Source organism: Podarcis melisellensis (assembly GCF_964234715.1).
Source record: "Podarcis melisellensis genome assembly, chromosome: 10".
NCBI lineage: Eukaryota > Metazoa > Chordata > Lepidosauria > Squamata > Lacertidae > Podarcis > Podarcis melisellensis.
In genome coordinates this window covers 5,945,155-5,958,593 of record NC_138542.1, presented here as the reverse complement: position 1 = coordinate 5,958,593, position 13,439 = coordinate 5,945,155, and the positions used below count along the sequence as shown (strand labels likewise).

Genomic DNA, 13,439 nt, shown 5'->3' with positions numbered 1-13,439 from the left:
ACAAATACTTAATACTGAGGTGTGTTCTGATTTATTTATTTTTTAGTTTTCTCTTAGCCTGTAAATTTACACAAGTTTTAGCTTGGACGCTTCATGATGTACATTTTGTCTCTCAGAAAGACAAACTTCAAACACTTAGGAAGAGGCCTGTAATAAGTTTACATCTATTCTTGTACCACAATTTGAATTTCAAAGTCTAGTGGATATGTTTCTTTGAAAATTAAAGGCAAAATGAAATAGATGTCAAAGTAAGTATTTACTAACTCTGGCAAGCATGTGTGTGTTCGTATGTGGCTGCATAATTGAACTTAATTAACTCCTTTAGGTGTTCTGGGAAATATAATAAAGACAGTAATTTTCATTATACCTTTGTATTTGCATCAGCAATATACTTGTATTTTTAAAGCAAAAATTATTTTTCATTAGTAGAGATACATGGCAAATTGGAATCTTTCTTAAAAGTAGATTTCAAATAGGAAATAGTGCTCAGTTCAGGAGATGAAAACCTGATAACTTTAAGTTCACCACCGTTACTGGCCCCTGCTCATATGAAAAATGTTTTTCCTTTAATTGTAATAATAATAATAATAATTCAATATTATTTGCATATTACAGGGTTTGAGAAACAAGCCAAAGAAAACTGGGCATGTAAAGCCAGATCTCATAGATGTTGATCTTGTAAGAGGTAGGAATGGATCTCTTAAATATGGAATGCAGTATTGATCAATATGTCAATTTATTTATTTATTTTATTGTTTTACATGATAGAGTGCATTTGGGGACATCTTTTTTTAAAGGGGAATACATATGGTGTTTGTGTACTGTATTTCCTAGCCTGGTTATACCCCCATCAGTGTGCAGCTTATTGCAGGTGGGGCAGTTGCAATGTAAAAACTCTGTGGACAGATTCATGTGTAATTGATTAAAAGAAACCAGAATGCTGCTCAAATGTGCGTTCTCAGATTTATTTATTTTTAGATCAAGGGTAGGCTGGATTTGCAAGGTGAACTTGGAAGTAATAGCCTGCAGTTAAATTTTTCTGCAGTTCTGAACTTGCTTGTGCACAACATGCCGTGTTAGATACATTCACTTCCAAGTAGTTTCCCTCTTCAGAGCAGTGAAATTCAGCTGGCAGGAAGCAACTTCAATAAAGGTAGCGAAATTTCACATAGCTGTTGCATAACGCACTTTCATGACTTGACATCACCTGTCAAGATGAGGTTAGAGGGAGTCTCCCTCATCATAAGACATTTAATAATTGCGATTTCAGGAGCACTGAATGCCTCTAGCATTTGATTGTGACTAATCTCAAAAAGTCCCACCCAAGTGCTAGTTTCCTATCATTTTCCCCTGCTGCAAATCAAAAGAAACCAATGGCATACATTGGGGGAGCCAATGGCATACATTGGGGGAGCCAATGTGGTACCTTCTAAATGCTGTGGGACTACAACTCCTATTGGCCTCAGCCAGTGCAGCCAATTACAGAGGATGCTGGGAGCTGTAGTTCAACAACCACTGGAAAGCACTGCATTGGCTACCCCTGGCATACTTGACCCAGTATTTCCATACCAGATGATCAGTCCTGAGTCCCCTGTAATTTATAGGAAAGAGAATTTTTATCTTTGCTGTTCCTGATAAAGTACTGACTTTGAGAGATCTAAATCCACGGCTTAGTTTAATTCTGTTATTCTGTTCCTGTAGAACAGGGATGCGGAAGCTGTGGCCCTCGAGATGTTGTTGCATTCTGTCTCCCACCAGCCAGCATGGCCAATGGTCAGGGATTCTGAGAGTTGTAATCTGGCAACATCTGGAGGCCCACAGATTTCCCAACCCTGCTGTAGAAGCAAGACTGGGTCCTGTTTTTCTTTTTCTTTGTAGAAGTATGTGTAGAAATGTATGTAGTTCTTGCAAAAGAACCAGGAATAGTGGCAGGTATGTGTGGTCTGTTATTATCCACTGTCAGCATCAGGCTTATCCCTTTGGCATGTTTTGGTGTTCTATTCAGTGAAATAAATTCCCCCTTTTCTATTTGCATTTGCATCTATTACTGTAGTCCTCTGTTCTAGAAGTATGTACCACTCATATGTTGGAATTTTGGATTCCAAAACACAAAGGGGAAGAAAACTTGGGCTTTTCACTGGAATTTTTGCACTGAATAAGCCTGCAGTCCTGTATGTATCTTCCTGTAAGAGAGCTCCATTGAGCACAATAAGTCTCGCTTCTAAACATGCATAGCATTATACTATAATTATGTTTTACACGGTAGAAAGATGAATTACTCAGTATTCCATTGGGTATTTCCCATGTGTCATGCTATGGCAGTCTGCACTTCTGTTTCCAGCTTAGAGACAGTTCCCGCATATGATTTCCTGTACCAGACACATGTTTCGTATAGGACAAAATATATTTACAGTTGTTTATGAAGTACTACTACTTATTTTACTGAAAGTACACAGCTTTAGAAGTTCAGCTTCACACACAGGAATATGTTCCATGGCATATATATCTCACGCAAAGTCTTAGGATTTTATCTTAGTCAAATGGTAATTGTAAATTGTCTATATTGCTATGCAACCTAAGTGATTTGTTTGTCTTCTGTTTAGGCTCTGCATTTGCTAAAGCTAAACCAGAAAGTCCCTGGACATCTCTGACTAGAAAGGGGATTGTTAGAGTTGTTTTCTTCCCATTCTTCTTCAGGTGGTGGCTACAAGTGACATCAAAGGTTATTTTCTTCTGGCTCCTTGTCCTTTATCTTCTTCAAGGTATAACTAGATGACATTATTAGTTTTTTAAAAATGCATTGATCAAAAAATGATCAAAAAATGGACCAAATCTTATTTTTCAGAGTTCTAATGATGCATTTCCATTTATATTTTTTAAACTCAAGTTACCTCAAAAGTTAGAAGCTGCTATAAGGATGAAACTGTTGTTGTTGTTTAGTCGTTTAGTCGTGTCCGACTCTTCGTGATCCCATGGACCAGAGAACGCCAGGCACCTCTGTCCTCTACTGCCTCCCGCAGTTTGGTCAAACTCATGCTGGTAGCCTCGAAAACACTATCCAACCATCTCGTCCTCTGTCGCCCCCTTCTCCTTGTACCCTCCATCTTTCCCAACATCAGGGACTTCTCCAGGGAGTCTTCTCTTCTCATGAGGTGGCCAAAGTACTGGAGCCTCAGCTTCACAATCTGTCCTTCCAGTGAGCACTCAGGGTTGATTTCCTTCAGTATGGAGAGGTTTGATCTTCTTGCAGTCCATGGGACTCTCAAGAGTCTCCTCCAGCACCATAATTCAAAGGCATCAATTCTTCGGCGATCAGCCTTCTTTATAGTCCAGCTCTCACTTCCATACATCACTACTGGGAAAACCATAGCTTTAACTATACGAACCTTTGTTGGCAGGGTGATGTCTCTACTTCTCAAGATGCTGTCTAGGCCTGTCATTGCCCTTCTCCCAAGAAGCAGGCGTCTTTTAATTTCGTGGCTGCTGTCACCATCTGCATTGAGCCCAAGAAAGTAAAATCTCTCACTACCTCCATTTCTTCCCCTTCTATTTGCCAGGAGGTGATGGGACCAGTGGCCATGATCTTCGTTTTTTTGATGTTGAGCTGGACTATAAAGAATGAAACTAAATTACAGCAATTCCCGAAAATGTTAACTTCTAAGAAAAGGACTCCACCGTGTAAGAATAAAAAACGAAATTGAGAGAAGGGTGTCATTTTGGCACTCCACAGCAACATAATGAAATTAACAAAGGAAAACAGAAACAGTTTAGTTTAAAGAACACACAGTGTTTATCCTTGAGCTTGGACAGTGATTTCATATCACTAGAAAACTATATTAAAATGTATTCTATACTGACAGTTTCCTCACCACGTGTTTCAAATATGATAGTAGATAGTGTTATTATTCTACCCACGGCTATTTATTTTTTATTAAGGGTGGTAATACCTATACAGCAATATTTAAATTAAAATTGTTAAGAACATAAGGCCCTGTTGGATCAGACCAAAGGTCCATTTAGTCCACCGTTGCCAATCACATGCTTATGGTCAGTCAACATTGCCTACAGGACATAAGCACAATAGCAGCCTTCACAGTCATGTTTGTCATGTATTCAGAGGAATACTGCCTCTGATACTGGTGATAAGATATAGCCATCATGTTGTAACTTTATAAGGGAGTTGCTTCAGCCCCCAACAGTGGCCCTTGGCGGGGGGCATCACTTACCTAGACAGTGAGCTCTTGGTGCACTCACCTTGGCCCATCTCCATCCAGGTAAGCAGCAGTGATGCCAGTGGCAGGAGGGCAGCTCAGCACAAACTGTTCCTGACAGTCCCTTGATCATTAACTATCCACAATGCAGCACTGCAATAAATCAGTTACATTGGTACATTATTTCAGCTCCTTCAAAGGTACTAACTTGCCTAAAGGTACAAATTGAGGCACATATTAGATGCTCTGCATTATATGCCTGTCCCAATCCTATTTTGTTGTGACTGTTCCCATGGTTTTAAATATGTTTTCCAGTTGTCTTCTGATATCAGCAGATCTGAAAGCTTGTGCCAAACATTTTAGTTGTTTGTATGCAGTGTAGTATAATGTAATCTTGATGTATACTGCTTATATTTAAAAGGTTTTGTCACAACAATATCGGAAAACATGTTAACTCTTCAAATAGAGCACTGTAGAAAAACCAAGCTTTTCAGATGAATTTATTTCAGTGAGAGTTTGCTCATATGTTTAAATTTCCTGTATTGATTTTTTTTAATACTTCAATTCTGTGTCCAGGGCAGCTGTTTATCAGCTTCATCTGGTACACAGACTGAGACCTTACCTGCCCGCAGACTGTCTTGCCAGAGTGGTGCATGCTCTAGTTATCTCTCGATTGGACTACTGGAATGTGCTCTATGTGGGGCTACCTTTGAAGGTGACCCGGAAACTACAACTAATTCAGAATGCGGCAGCTAGACTGGTGACTGGGAGCGGCTGCCGAGACCACATAACACCGGTCTTAAAAGACCTTACACTGGCTCCCAGTACGTTTCCAAGCACAATTCAAAGTGTTGGTGCTGACCTTTAAAGCCCTAAATGGCCTCGGTCCAGTATACCTGAAGGAGCGTCTCCACCCCCATTGTTATACTCAGACACTGAGGTCCAGCGCCGAGGGCCTTCTGGCAGTTCCCTTGCTACGAGAAGCCAAGTTACAGGGAACCAGGTAGAGGGCCTTCTCGGTAGTGGCACCCGCCCTGTGGAACGCCCTCCCACCAGATGTCAAAGAGAAAAATAACTACCAAACTTTTAAAAGACAGGCAGCCCTGTTTAGGGAAGCTTTTAGTGTTTAATAGGTTATTGTATTTTAGTGTTCTGTTGGAAGCCGCCCAGAGTGGCTGGGGAAACCCAGCCAGATGGGCGCGGTATAAATAATAAATAATTATTATTATTATTATTAATAATAATAATAATAATAATAGTAATAATAAACTTTGGTTTGATCACATTTATTTCTGAGTTTAACAAAAATGACTTATTAACAGTATCATTTGTTTAATTATGAATTATTGTTGCAGATTTAATTCTTCACTGGTTGTTTTTCCCCCATGTCTTTGAAAGTTGCTGCAGTAGTCTTGTTCTACACAGTAGAAGCCACACATAATATACCTCTGACTGAAGTAGTAGGTCCTGTATGGCTCATGTTGCTTCTTGGAACTGTGCATTGCCAGATTGTTTCAACAAGAACCCCTAAACCACCTCCAAGTACAGGAGGGAGAAGGCGAAGGTACAGTTTATTTTAACATAGTGACCCTTTTATGCATGTGATTACTTTTTATTTCAGAATCTAAACTACCGTATTTTTCGCTCTATAGGACACACTTTTTCCCTTCTAAAAAGTAAGGCAAAATGTGGTATGCATCTTATGGAGCGAATGCAGGCTGCGCGGCTAAGCCCAAAGCCGGAACAGGGAGACGGAGCGCTTTGCAGCGCTCCGCCTCGCTGTTCTAGCTTGGGATTAGCTGCGCAAAGCCTCCACAGGGCAGCAGGGTGAAGGCACCCCGCTGCCCTGCGGAGGCTTCAAAGACTGTCCCTGAAGCCAGAACTGTGCAGCGCTCCATCTCGCTGTTCTAGCTTGGGGATGGTTGCGGAGGCTTCAAAGGCTGTCCCCGAAGCCGGAACAGCAAGAGGCTATCCCAGAAGCCAGATCCCTCTTGCTGTTCTGGCTTCTGTGGTTCAGAATTTTTTTCTTCTTGTTTCCTCCCCCCCCCCCCCCAAACTAGGTGCATCTTATCGTCCGGTGCGTCCTATAGAGCGAAAAATACGGTATTTTTGAAAAAGGCTTAAAATCTGACATTATGCATTATTTTAAAAAATGGTGGGGGGTGGGGGTATTCTTGTTCTGCTAAGTTCCTTTTATTTGTGTTTGACCTTCTCATGAAATTGCTACAAATACTGTTGTGATTTATTTTTTTAAAACTGCACCCAATACAGATTGGTATCTCTTATTGGTACCAACACAATAGAACTAACTAATGGGGTGCAGGAAGCTGTTAGTGATTAGTTAAATGCATAATGTGCTCATATTTTTGTTTTTTCTGGACTGGTGTTGTGTAGCTCAGAGGGATGATTTTTGTGCTTAGAGAAGACGCTGACGAAAATGTAACTTTTCTCATGTACAATAACAAACTGTCTGTTAAGCCCAGCCGATGGCTGAATTCAGAGCTCTTTGCATGCTTACAAGAACGCTGACCGTGTTGTAGTGCTAGCGAATGACACTTACAAGATGCCTTCCACTTTTAATCTCTTCTGATGAAGGAAATTAAGGAAAGCAGCACATTTGGAAGTACATAGGGAAGGAGATGGCTCTAGTACCACAGATAACACACAGGAAGGAACAGTGCAGAGCTACGGTACAAGCACCTCTTACAGTATTGGCGCTGTCTTCAGAGATATCTGGCATGCTGCTTTCTTTTTATCGGGGTTTGTATTTTATTCAAGGCTTTGTTTGTCTTAAAGATGCACTATCCTTTTTCTGACAAAGTAATAATTCATCTGTAATGCTGACATCCTTCTGTACATCCAGCTAGCTTTAGTATAATCCTGTTAAAGTATTCCAGCACCTGTGGCTGTGTTCTTCTGACTTTGGCAAATGAAGACAACTCTTCTTCAAAATGCCAAGTGGATATATAGAAACTGATCATTTAGGTGGAAAATATTGTTCAACCATTGCCAAAGGGCAATAAAAAGTAATAAATAAATAAATAAATAAATAAATAAAAATCAGGTTCTATTCTTCTAAAGTTGCTTAGTTGTCTTGCAGTGTAGGTTTCCATATTCTGATATTGTAGTTTCAGTTCATTAATGCAGTGGTCTTCAGCCATTCCAGATCTGGGCTCATATTTCGTCTCAGCCTGCTATATAGACCCTACTTTTACGGGTTCTCCCCTCCTGATTTTATGTGCTGGTGGTTTGCAGTTGTGAGGGAGAGAGTTAATACAGTAGTACCTCGGTTTTAGTACTTAATTCATTCTGGAGGTCCGTTCTTAACCTGAAACGTTCTTAACCTGAAGCACCACTTTAGCTAATGGGGCCTCCCACTGCCGCCACAGAATTTCTGTTCTCATCCTGAAGCAAAGTTCTTAACCCGAGGTACTATTTCTGGGTTAGGGGAGTCTGTAACCTGAAGCGTATGTAACCTGAAGTGTATGTAACCCGAGGTACCACTGTATTACGTTTGTTTCAAGTATAAGGGCTGGTACAGTGGTACCTCGGGTTATGAACTTATTTCATTCCAGAGGTCCATTCTTAACCCGAAACCGTTCTTAACCTGAGGCGCGCTTTCATTAATGGGGCCTCCTGTTGCTGCTGCGCCGCTGGTGCACAATTTCCATTCTCATCCTGGGGCAAAGTTCTCAACCCTGCTAAAAACATTTATCTTTAGGCAAGCTTGTCAAGACATGTTGAATGTTGGCATGTGTTTTAATCTGGTTTTAGCTTATTGTTGATTTTAATTATTTTTGAAGCTTTTACATTGTTGTTCTTACTGGGTTTTTTTTTTACTAATGATTTCATTTTTTATCCTTTTTGTAAGCCACTTTGATATTTTTTTTAAAAAAACACAACCACCACCACCAAATGGTATATAAATTGTATGACATAAATAAAATAGAGTGGGTCATTGAAGCAGTTGTGGGTCACGTGCCATCTACTGAAGACCTATGCAGTAGTGAAATGATGCCGTCTATGACTGACTAGCAAGCAAAAACCACAAAGGTGTTTGCTCCAATTAGATTACAAAAAAAGCTAAGGTTTGTTGATTGGTGTAATATATGAAGCTTTAAAAGCTATTAAATCCTGCAGATGTAAATTATCATATAGCCTGCTTTTTAACTATGCATCTGGCCAAACAGTGATGATTAGTTTCTTTAAAATTTGTTCCAAACGGTTGAGAAACAAGTATATTAATGCACTTGTATTTAGCAGTCAGAAAAAAGGATAGTGCAGCTTCCCACATCGACATGTTTTACATTTTATGTGTTCAGCATTATTACACTAACATGTGTCACACTGATGCTCTTATATGATTATGCTGTTTCCTATAAACTAAAATTATAATCATCACATGTTGCTTCTGGCAGGCCATTTAAGCACATCAAGGCAATGGAGGTCCCATCCCTCTTTAATTAAAAAAAAACACATTTCTGCCTTAGCTCGTGCTTGAGCTCAATTATTATAATTTTAATTCTGCCCTAATTTTTCAGTTGCATTTTCACCCTCTATTTTAATGTTTTGATTATGTACTGTATTTCAATACTCTTGTGTAGAAATGTTTCTAATAAATTCTACACAATGTAATTTATCTTTCACTGTAAAGAAGTTTGCAAGGTATGGAAATCTTTCATATTTAAATACATTTTGGCTGTGCTCTGTGTTCAGAGCAATATTCATGACTTCCAAAGCAATTACATGCATCATCTACGATACAAAAATAGGCATTTTGAAAAAAAATCCCTTCCTTCCCCAAGACTCAGGGTCCTGGTCAAATTCTTTGCATGTAAACTGGATTATTTTTATTTAAAGAGATGTGGTACAGCTTTTATACCCTAATGGAGGAAATTCAAAGCTGTAAACTTAATTTTGTTTTGTAGGAAATGTTGCAAAACATGGAGAGTTTGGGTTGTTTAAAAAGCTATACATTATTATGTATTTGATGTAGTAAGCTTGAAGCTCCCATGTGAAAATGCTTGGACGGCTGACTTTAGCATCAGTGAATTTAAACAGAACTCTAAATATGCTCTATTTTTGGGGGGGGGGAGAAGCATTGAAAAAGAAACTAGAATATGACACAGTGAGACAATTTGTTTGTAGAGAGAAAGCTAATCCAATAATATTGAAGTCATGAGATTGTTTCCAGTTAAACAATTGTTATTTGAAGCTATCCTTCACAAAGTCAAAGTGCTTTGACTGAAGGCTCTGTTCAATGTTAAATATGGCAACTCCTTCTTCAGAAGAGCCTGTTTGTAGTGATAGATCACAGCAGAACTTGGATTTTGAAGCTTCATGGTGTTGTTCCTCCTTGTCTTACTGCTAGTGCTTCAGTATTAGGTGGAACAAATTACAGTAGAAATAATATGATTACCTTTTCTCCTTTTGCATACGTGGAAGTACAAGTTTCTGGTATTTGCTGGGCAGAGCAATCTTACCATATTTTATCTGCCCTGAATCTTCCAACATTCAGCTTCATTGGATATCCACAAGTTCTAGTGTTAGGCTTGAGGGAGAAAAGATTTCCTTTATCCACTTTCTCTCTGCCATGCTTAATTGTATAAACTTCAATCATGTCACATCTTCTTACCTTTTCCCAAAAAAAACCCCAAATGCTGTAACCTTTCCTCATAGGGGAGCTCTAACTTCTAGTTTCAAACAAAATGCACACTTGTTTCCCCGAGTGGCGAGAAGTTCCAGGGAAACCACATTTAGCTGGCTTTGATTTTCTTTGGAAAAAAGTCTCATTGGAGACTTAAGGTATTCCTGTAATATTTAAGTTTCTTAAATATATATATATATATACAGGATGAGCTTAAGGCTCCTACAAACAGCAAATTCCGCTGTCCGACATCAGATGTTGAGATAGGTAAAGGTAAAGGGTAAATGGACGCCTGACCGTTAGGTCCAGTCGTGACCGACTCTGGGGTTGCGGCGCTCATCTCGCTTTATTGGCCGAGGGAGCCGGTGTACAGCTTCTGGGTCATGTGGCCAGCATGACTAAGCCGCTTCTGGCGAACCAGAGCAGCACAAGGAAACGCCGTTTACCTTCCCGCTGGAGTGGTACCTATTTATCTACTTGCACTTTGACGTGCTTTCAAACTGCTAGGTGGGCAGGAGCAGGGGCTGAGCAATGGGAGCTCACCCCGTTGCGGGGATTCGAACCGCCGACCTTCTGCTCGGCAAGTCCTAGGCTTTGTGGTTTAACCCACAGCGCCACCCGCATCCCAATGTTGAGATACAGTCCCTCAAAAGAGACTTTGCAGATCACAAAGCCTATAATTTCACCTCTTCTCCCAGTCCTACATAAAAAATGCAGCTTCTGTTCCCTCTTTCTTGCTGGAGCAGGATAGTAAGTGTGAGGCATGTTCTTTAACCATCTTTTAGCTTTCTTGACTATTTTCGTGCAAACTCCCCCAAAACAGAATTGTCTAGCAACTTTGCCTGCTGACCATTGAGGAAATTTATGCATCATTGCCGCCCTTTCTGTCAAAATATTGTTGCACGCATCTGAATCACTGAGCTACGAAAGACTCCTGGGGTTCCAGCACTTACCCAGGATTTTGATCCTTGGAATGAAGGTCAATTGAGACTCTGGTATCTTTATGATTTTCTTATATGTGTCTTTATTTACACATATATACTACCTGAGAATGAGGTGGAGGGGCTCACAGCTTTAACACTCCAGCAGATCTCACCTCCCCATTAGGTTCCCAGGGAGAAGCCAAGTTTTGGTCCAGCACAGAGCAATGCAGGCCTCTTCCAACTTTGGTCAAAACCCAAACACATCCCCTGTTGGCCTATTGTTCTCCATCCTAGGGTGACCTGGCATCCAGTAAAGTGAAGTGGGAAATGGCCCACCTATTCCTCTCTAAGATGCTGATGATGGGTGCTTAGCTGAGTGGCTATTACCATAACAAAGGAACTGGTTTAACTGGTTCACCGAGTTTCCTCCTACAGATTCTAACCTAATGGGTACAGGATCAGAGGCCTGGAAGCAACCCAAGGGTATCCTCCAGATTGACCTCCCGACAAGGTTTTGCACTCCCCCATGTAGAGCTGCTACTCAAGAGAAAGCCAGATTGTATTAGATTTTCATAAGAGATTAGATTATGGCAAAAAGGTAGTTTAATTCTCTGCTTTGTTGATTGTACTTTGCTTCTTTTTTAATATAGTGGCTACCTTTCTGGTTCATTGACCACAAGCATTAACAAATTAAGGGTGTGTTTGTTTTGTTGACTTCTTTTGTTCTTTGTTCTGGGTTATGTTCTACCTATAGACTTGAAATAGAGGATATTTTTCGAACAGTGGATGTTCCAGATTCTTTCTCTTTCAAACCCCTTTCGTGTGTGCGCACATTCAGATTAGCATTAAAAGGTGTGGCTGTCCTTGGGAACCTCAGCTTCTCATAGCTGTGACCTTTTTAACACTGTGATTTGAGGGATTGATTCAGACAGATATACTTTGTATTTAGTTTCTACTTTACTGATACCCACATCTTACCTTTTTGCTTCAATATTTGATCCAAATTAATTGGTGGACTGAGGCCCAATAGGCAGCGCTGAAAGCTGATTGGCTGAAAACTAGAATGTGGGGAAGAGTCCCAGGTCTCGACTTCCCAGTTTTTTGTCTTCTGTATGAAGAAGATAGGTCTGAAGAGTCTCTTTGACGCTGCCATAAGGGCAGAGTTGACAAGGACTGTGTTTGATCTCCCTGTTACCTTGGGAATCAGTTTCCTCCTGAGGGCACAAGCAGGGCTGTGCAAAGCTGGTAATAGGCCCAGATCTGATGGGAAATGTGGGCCCCATTTCAATAATCTTTACCAAAAGGTCCCCCTTTGCCTCTCCCAGGGGGACTTGGAGTAGGTCTCCTCAAAATCATAGGCCCATGCCAATTGGCCCACCTGCCCTCTCCTCACCTCCATTCTGGCCTAGGCACATGCACAGTACTGTAAAATGTTTCATAGAATCATAGAGTTGGAAGAGACCACAAGGGCCATCGAGTCCACCATCAGAGCACTCCTGACATATGGTTGTCAAGCCTCTGCTTAAAGACCTCCAAAGAAGGAGACTCCACCACACTCCTTGGCAGCAAATCCCACTGTCAAACAGCTCTTACTGTTTATGCAACCACACAGTGGTGAAAGCAAGGGATTTTACTGTCCCTTCCAAGGATGCCATTCGCAGCAATGCTGTTCACTACTACCATCAAGAGGTGTCTTCTCCCCACCTCGTAGACCATAATTATTAAATATAATAACAATAGCATTTTATTTATATCCCGCCCTCCCCTGCCAAAGCCGTGCAGAATATACAATCAAATCAAGGACCAATGAAACAAAACACAGGATAAGCAAAATAAAGTAACTTAGCTGGTATAAAATAAGCAGCGTGCTCCAAGCCACTTGGAGTTATTGTGTATCTCTTGTGTATCCTTTGCTGCTGTTCTCTTTTGTGATGCATTTTATCACCTTCATCTAGCCTATTGTTGAGATTCTGCTGCTTAGAGAGGCCTTATACTCTACTATTGCTTTAAGTAGTACATAGAAATAAATTTATAGAGGAATAAGGTACAATTAGCCATGGATGGTTCAAAATGACATGTTTTCAAGGGGGACCCATGGCAGTCATTATTATTTTGTTGCTCTGACAAAGTTCTGACTTGCTTTGTTCATGGGCATATCCAAACCTATCGCCTTCAAGACTAGCAGTTGACTTTGGCAGATTTATATATCCCGAATTAGTGATTCTTTGGGGGAACTTGTACCATCTGTTCATATGTGAAATGTTGCATGCAGGTTTCTGTTCTTGTACAGCATAGAAATTTGGGAGACAAGATACGGAGGAACTGTAATGCAAACAATTATTTTATGTACATGTTTAACTCTAGAGCAAAGAAAGCAAAGAATTCAATAGACAAGTCAACAGAGACTGACAATGGGTATGTCTCGCTTGATGGAAAAAAGACCGGTAAAAACAATGAAGATGTTTTACAATCCCAGGAGCCGCAGTGTGAAGTTATCAGATCAGAAGAGACGTGCTGGAGCACAGGAGCTGTCAGAAATTCATTCAGTAATACAAATCATCACAAAGTGAGTGTCTCATTTCCTCTAGAATATTTTTATACAGTGGTGCCCCGCAAGACGAACGCCTCGCAAGACGGAAAACCCGCTAGACGAAAGGG

The 13,439-nt window shown here is 40.5% G+C and overlaps 1 protein-coding gene across 6 annotated transcripts in view; it reads left to right on the top strand.

The window, feature by feature from the left end:
- The window catches only part of PHTF2 (putative homeodomain transcription factor 2), a 69,005-nt gene that overhangs the window by 37,086 nt on the left and 18,480 nt on the right, over nucleotides 1–13,439 (top strand). For 5 of the 6 annotated variants that reach the window (XM_081927706.1, XM_081927702.1, XM_081927704.1 and 2 more), the window contains 5 exons: nucleotides 616–685; nucleotides 2,604–2,762; nucleotides 5,610–5,775; nucleotides 6,807–6,971; nucleotides 13,146–13,347. In XM_081927706.1, coding sequence (XP_081783832.1) covers nucleotides 616–685; nucleotides 2,604–2,762; nucleotides 5,610–5,775; nucleotides 6,807–6,971; nucleotides 13,146–13,347 — 762 coding nt within the window. The remainder of the gene's footprint in view (nucleotides 1–615; nucleotides 686–2,603; nucleotides 2,763–5,609; nucleotides 5,776–6,806; nucleotides 6,972–13,145; nucleotides 13,348–13,439) is intronic. The other variant, XM_081927707.1, reaches the window with a different exon arrangement.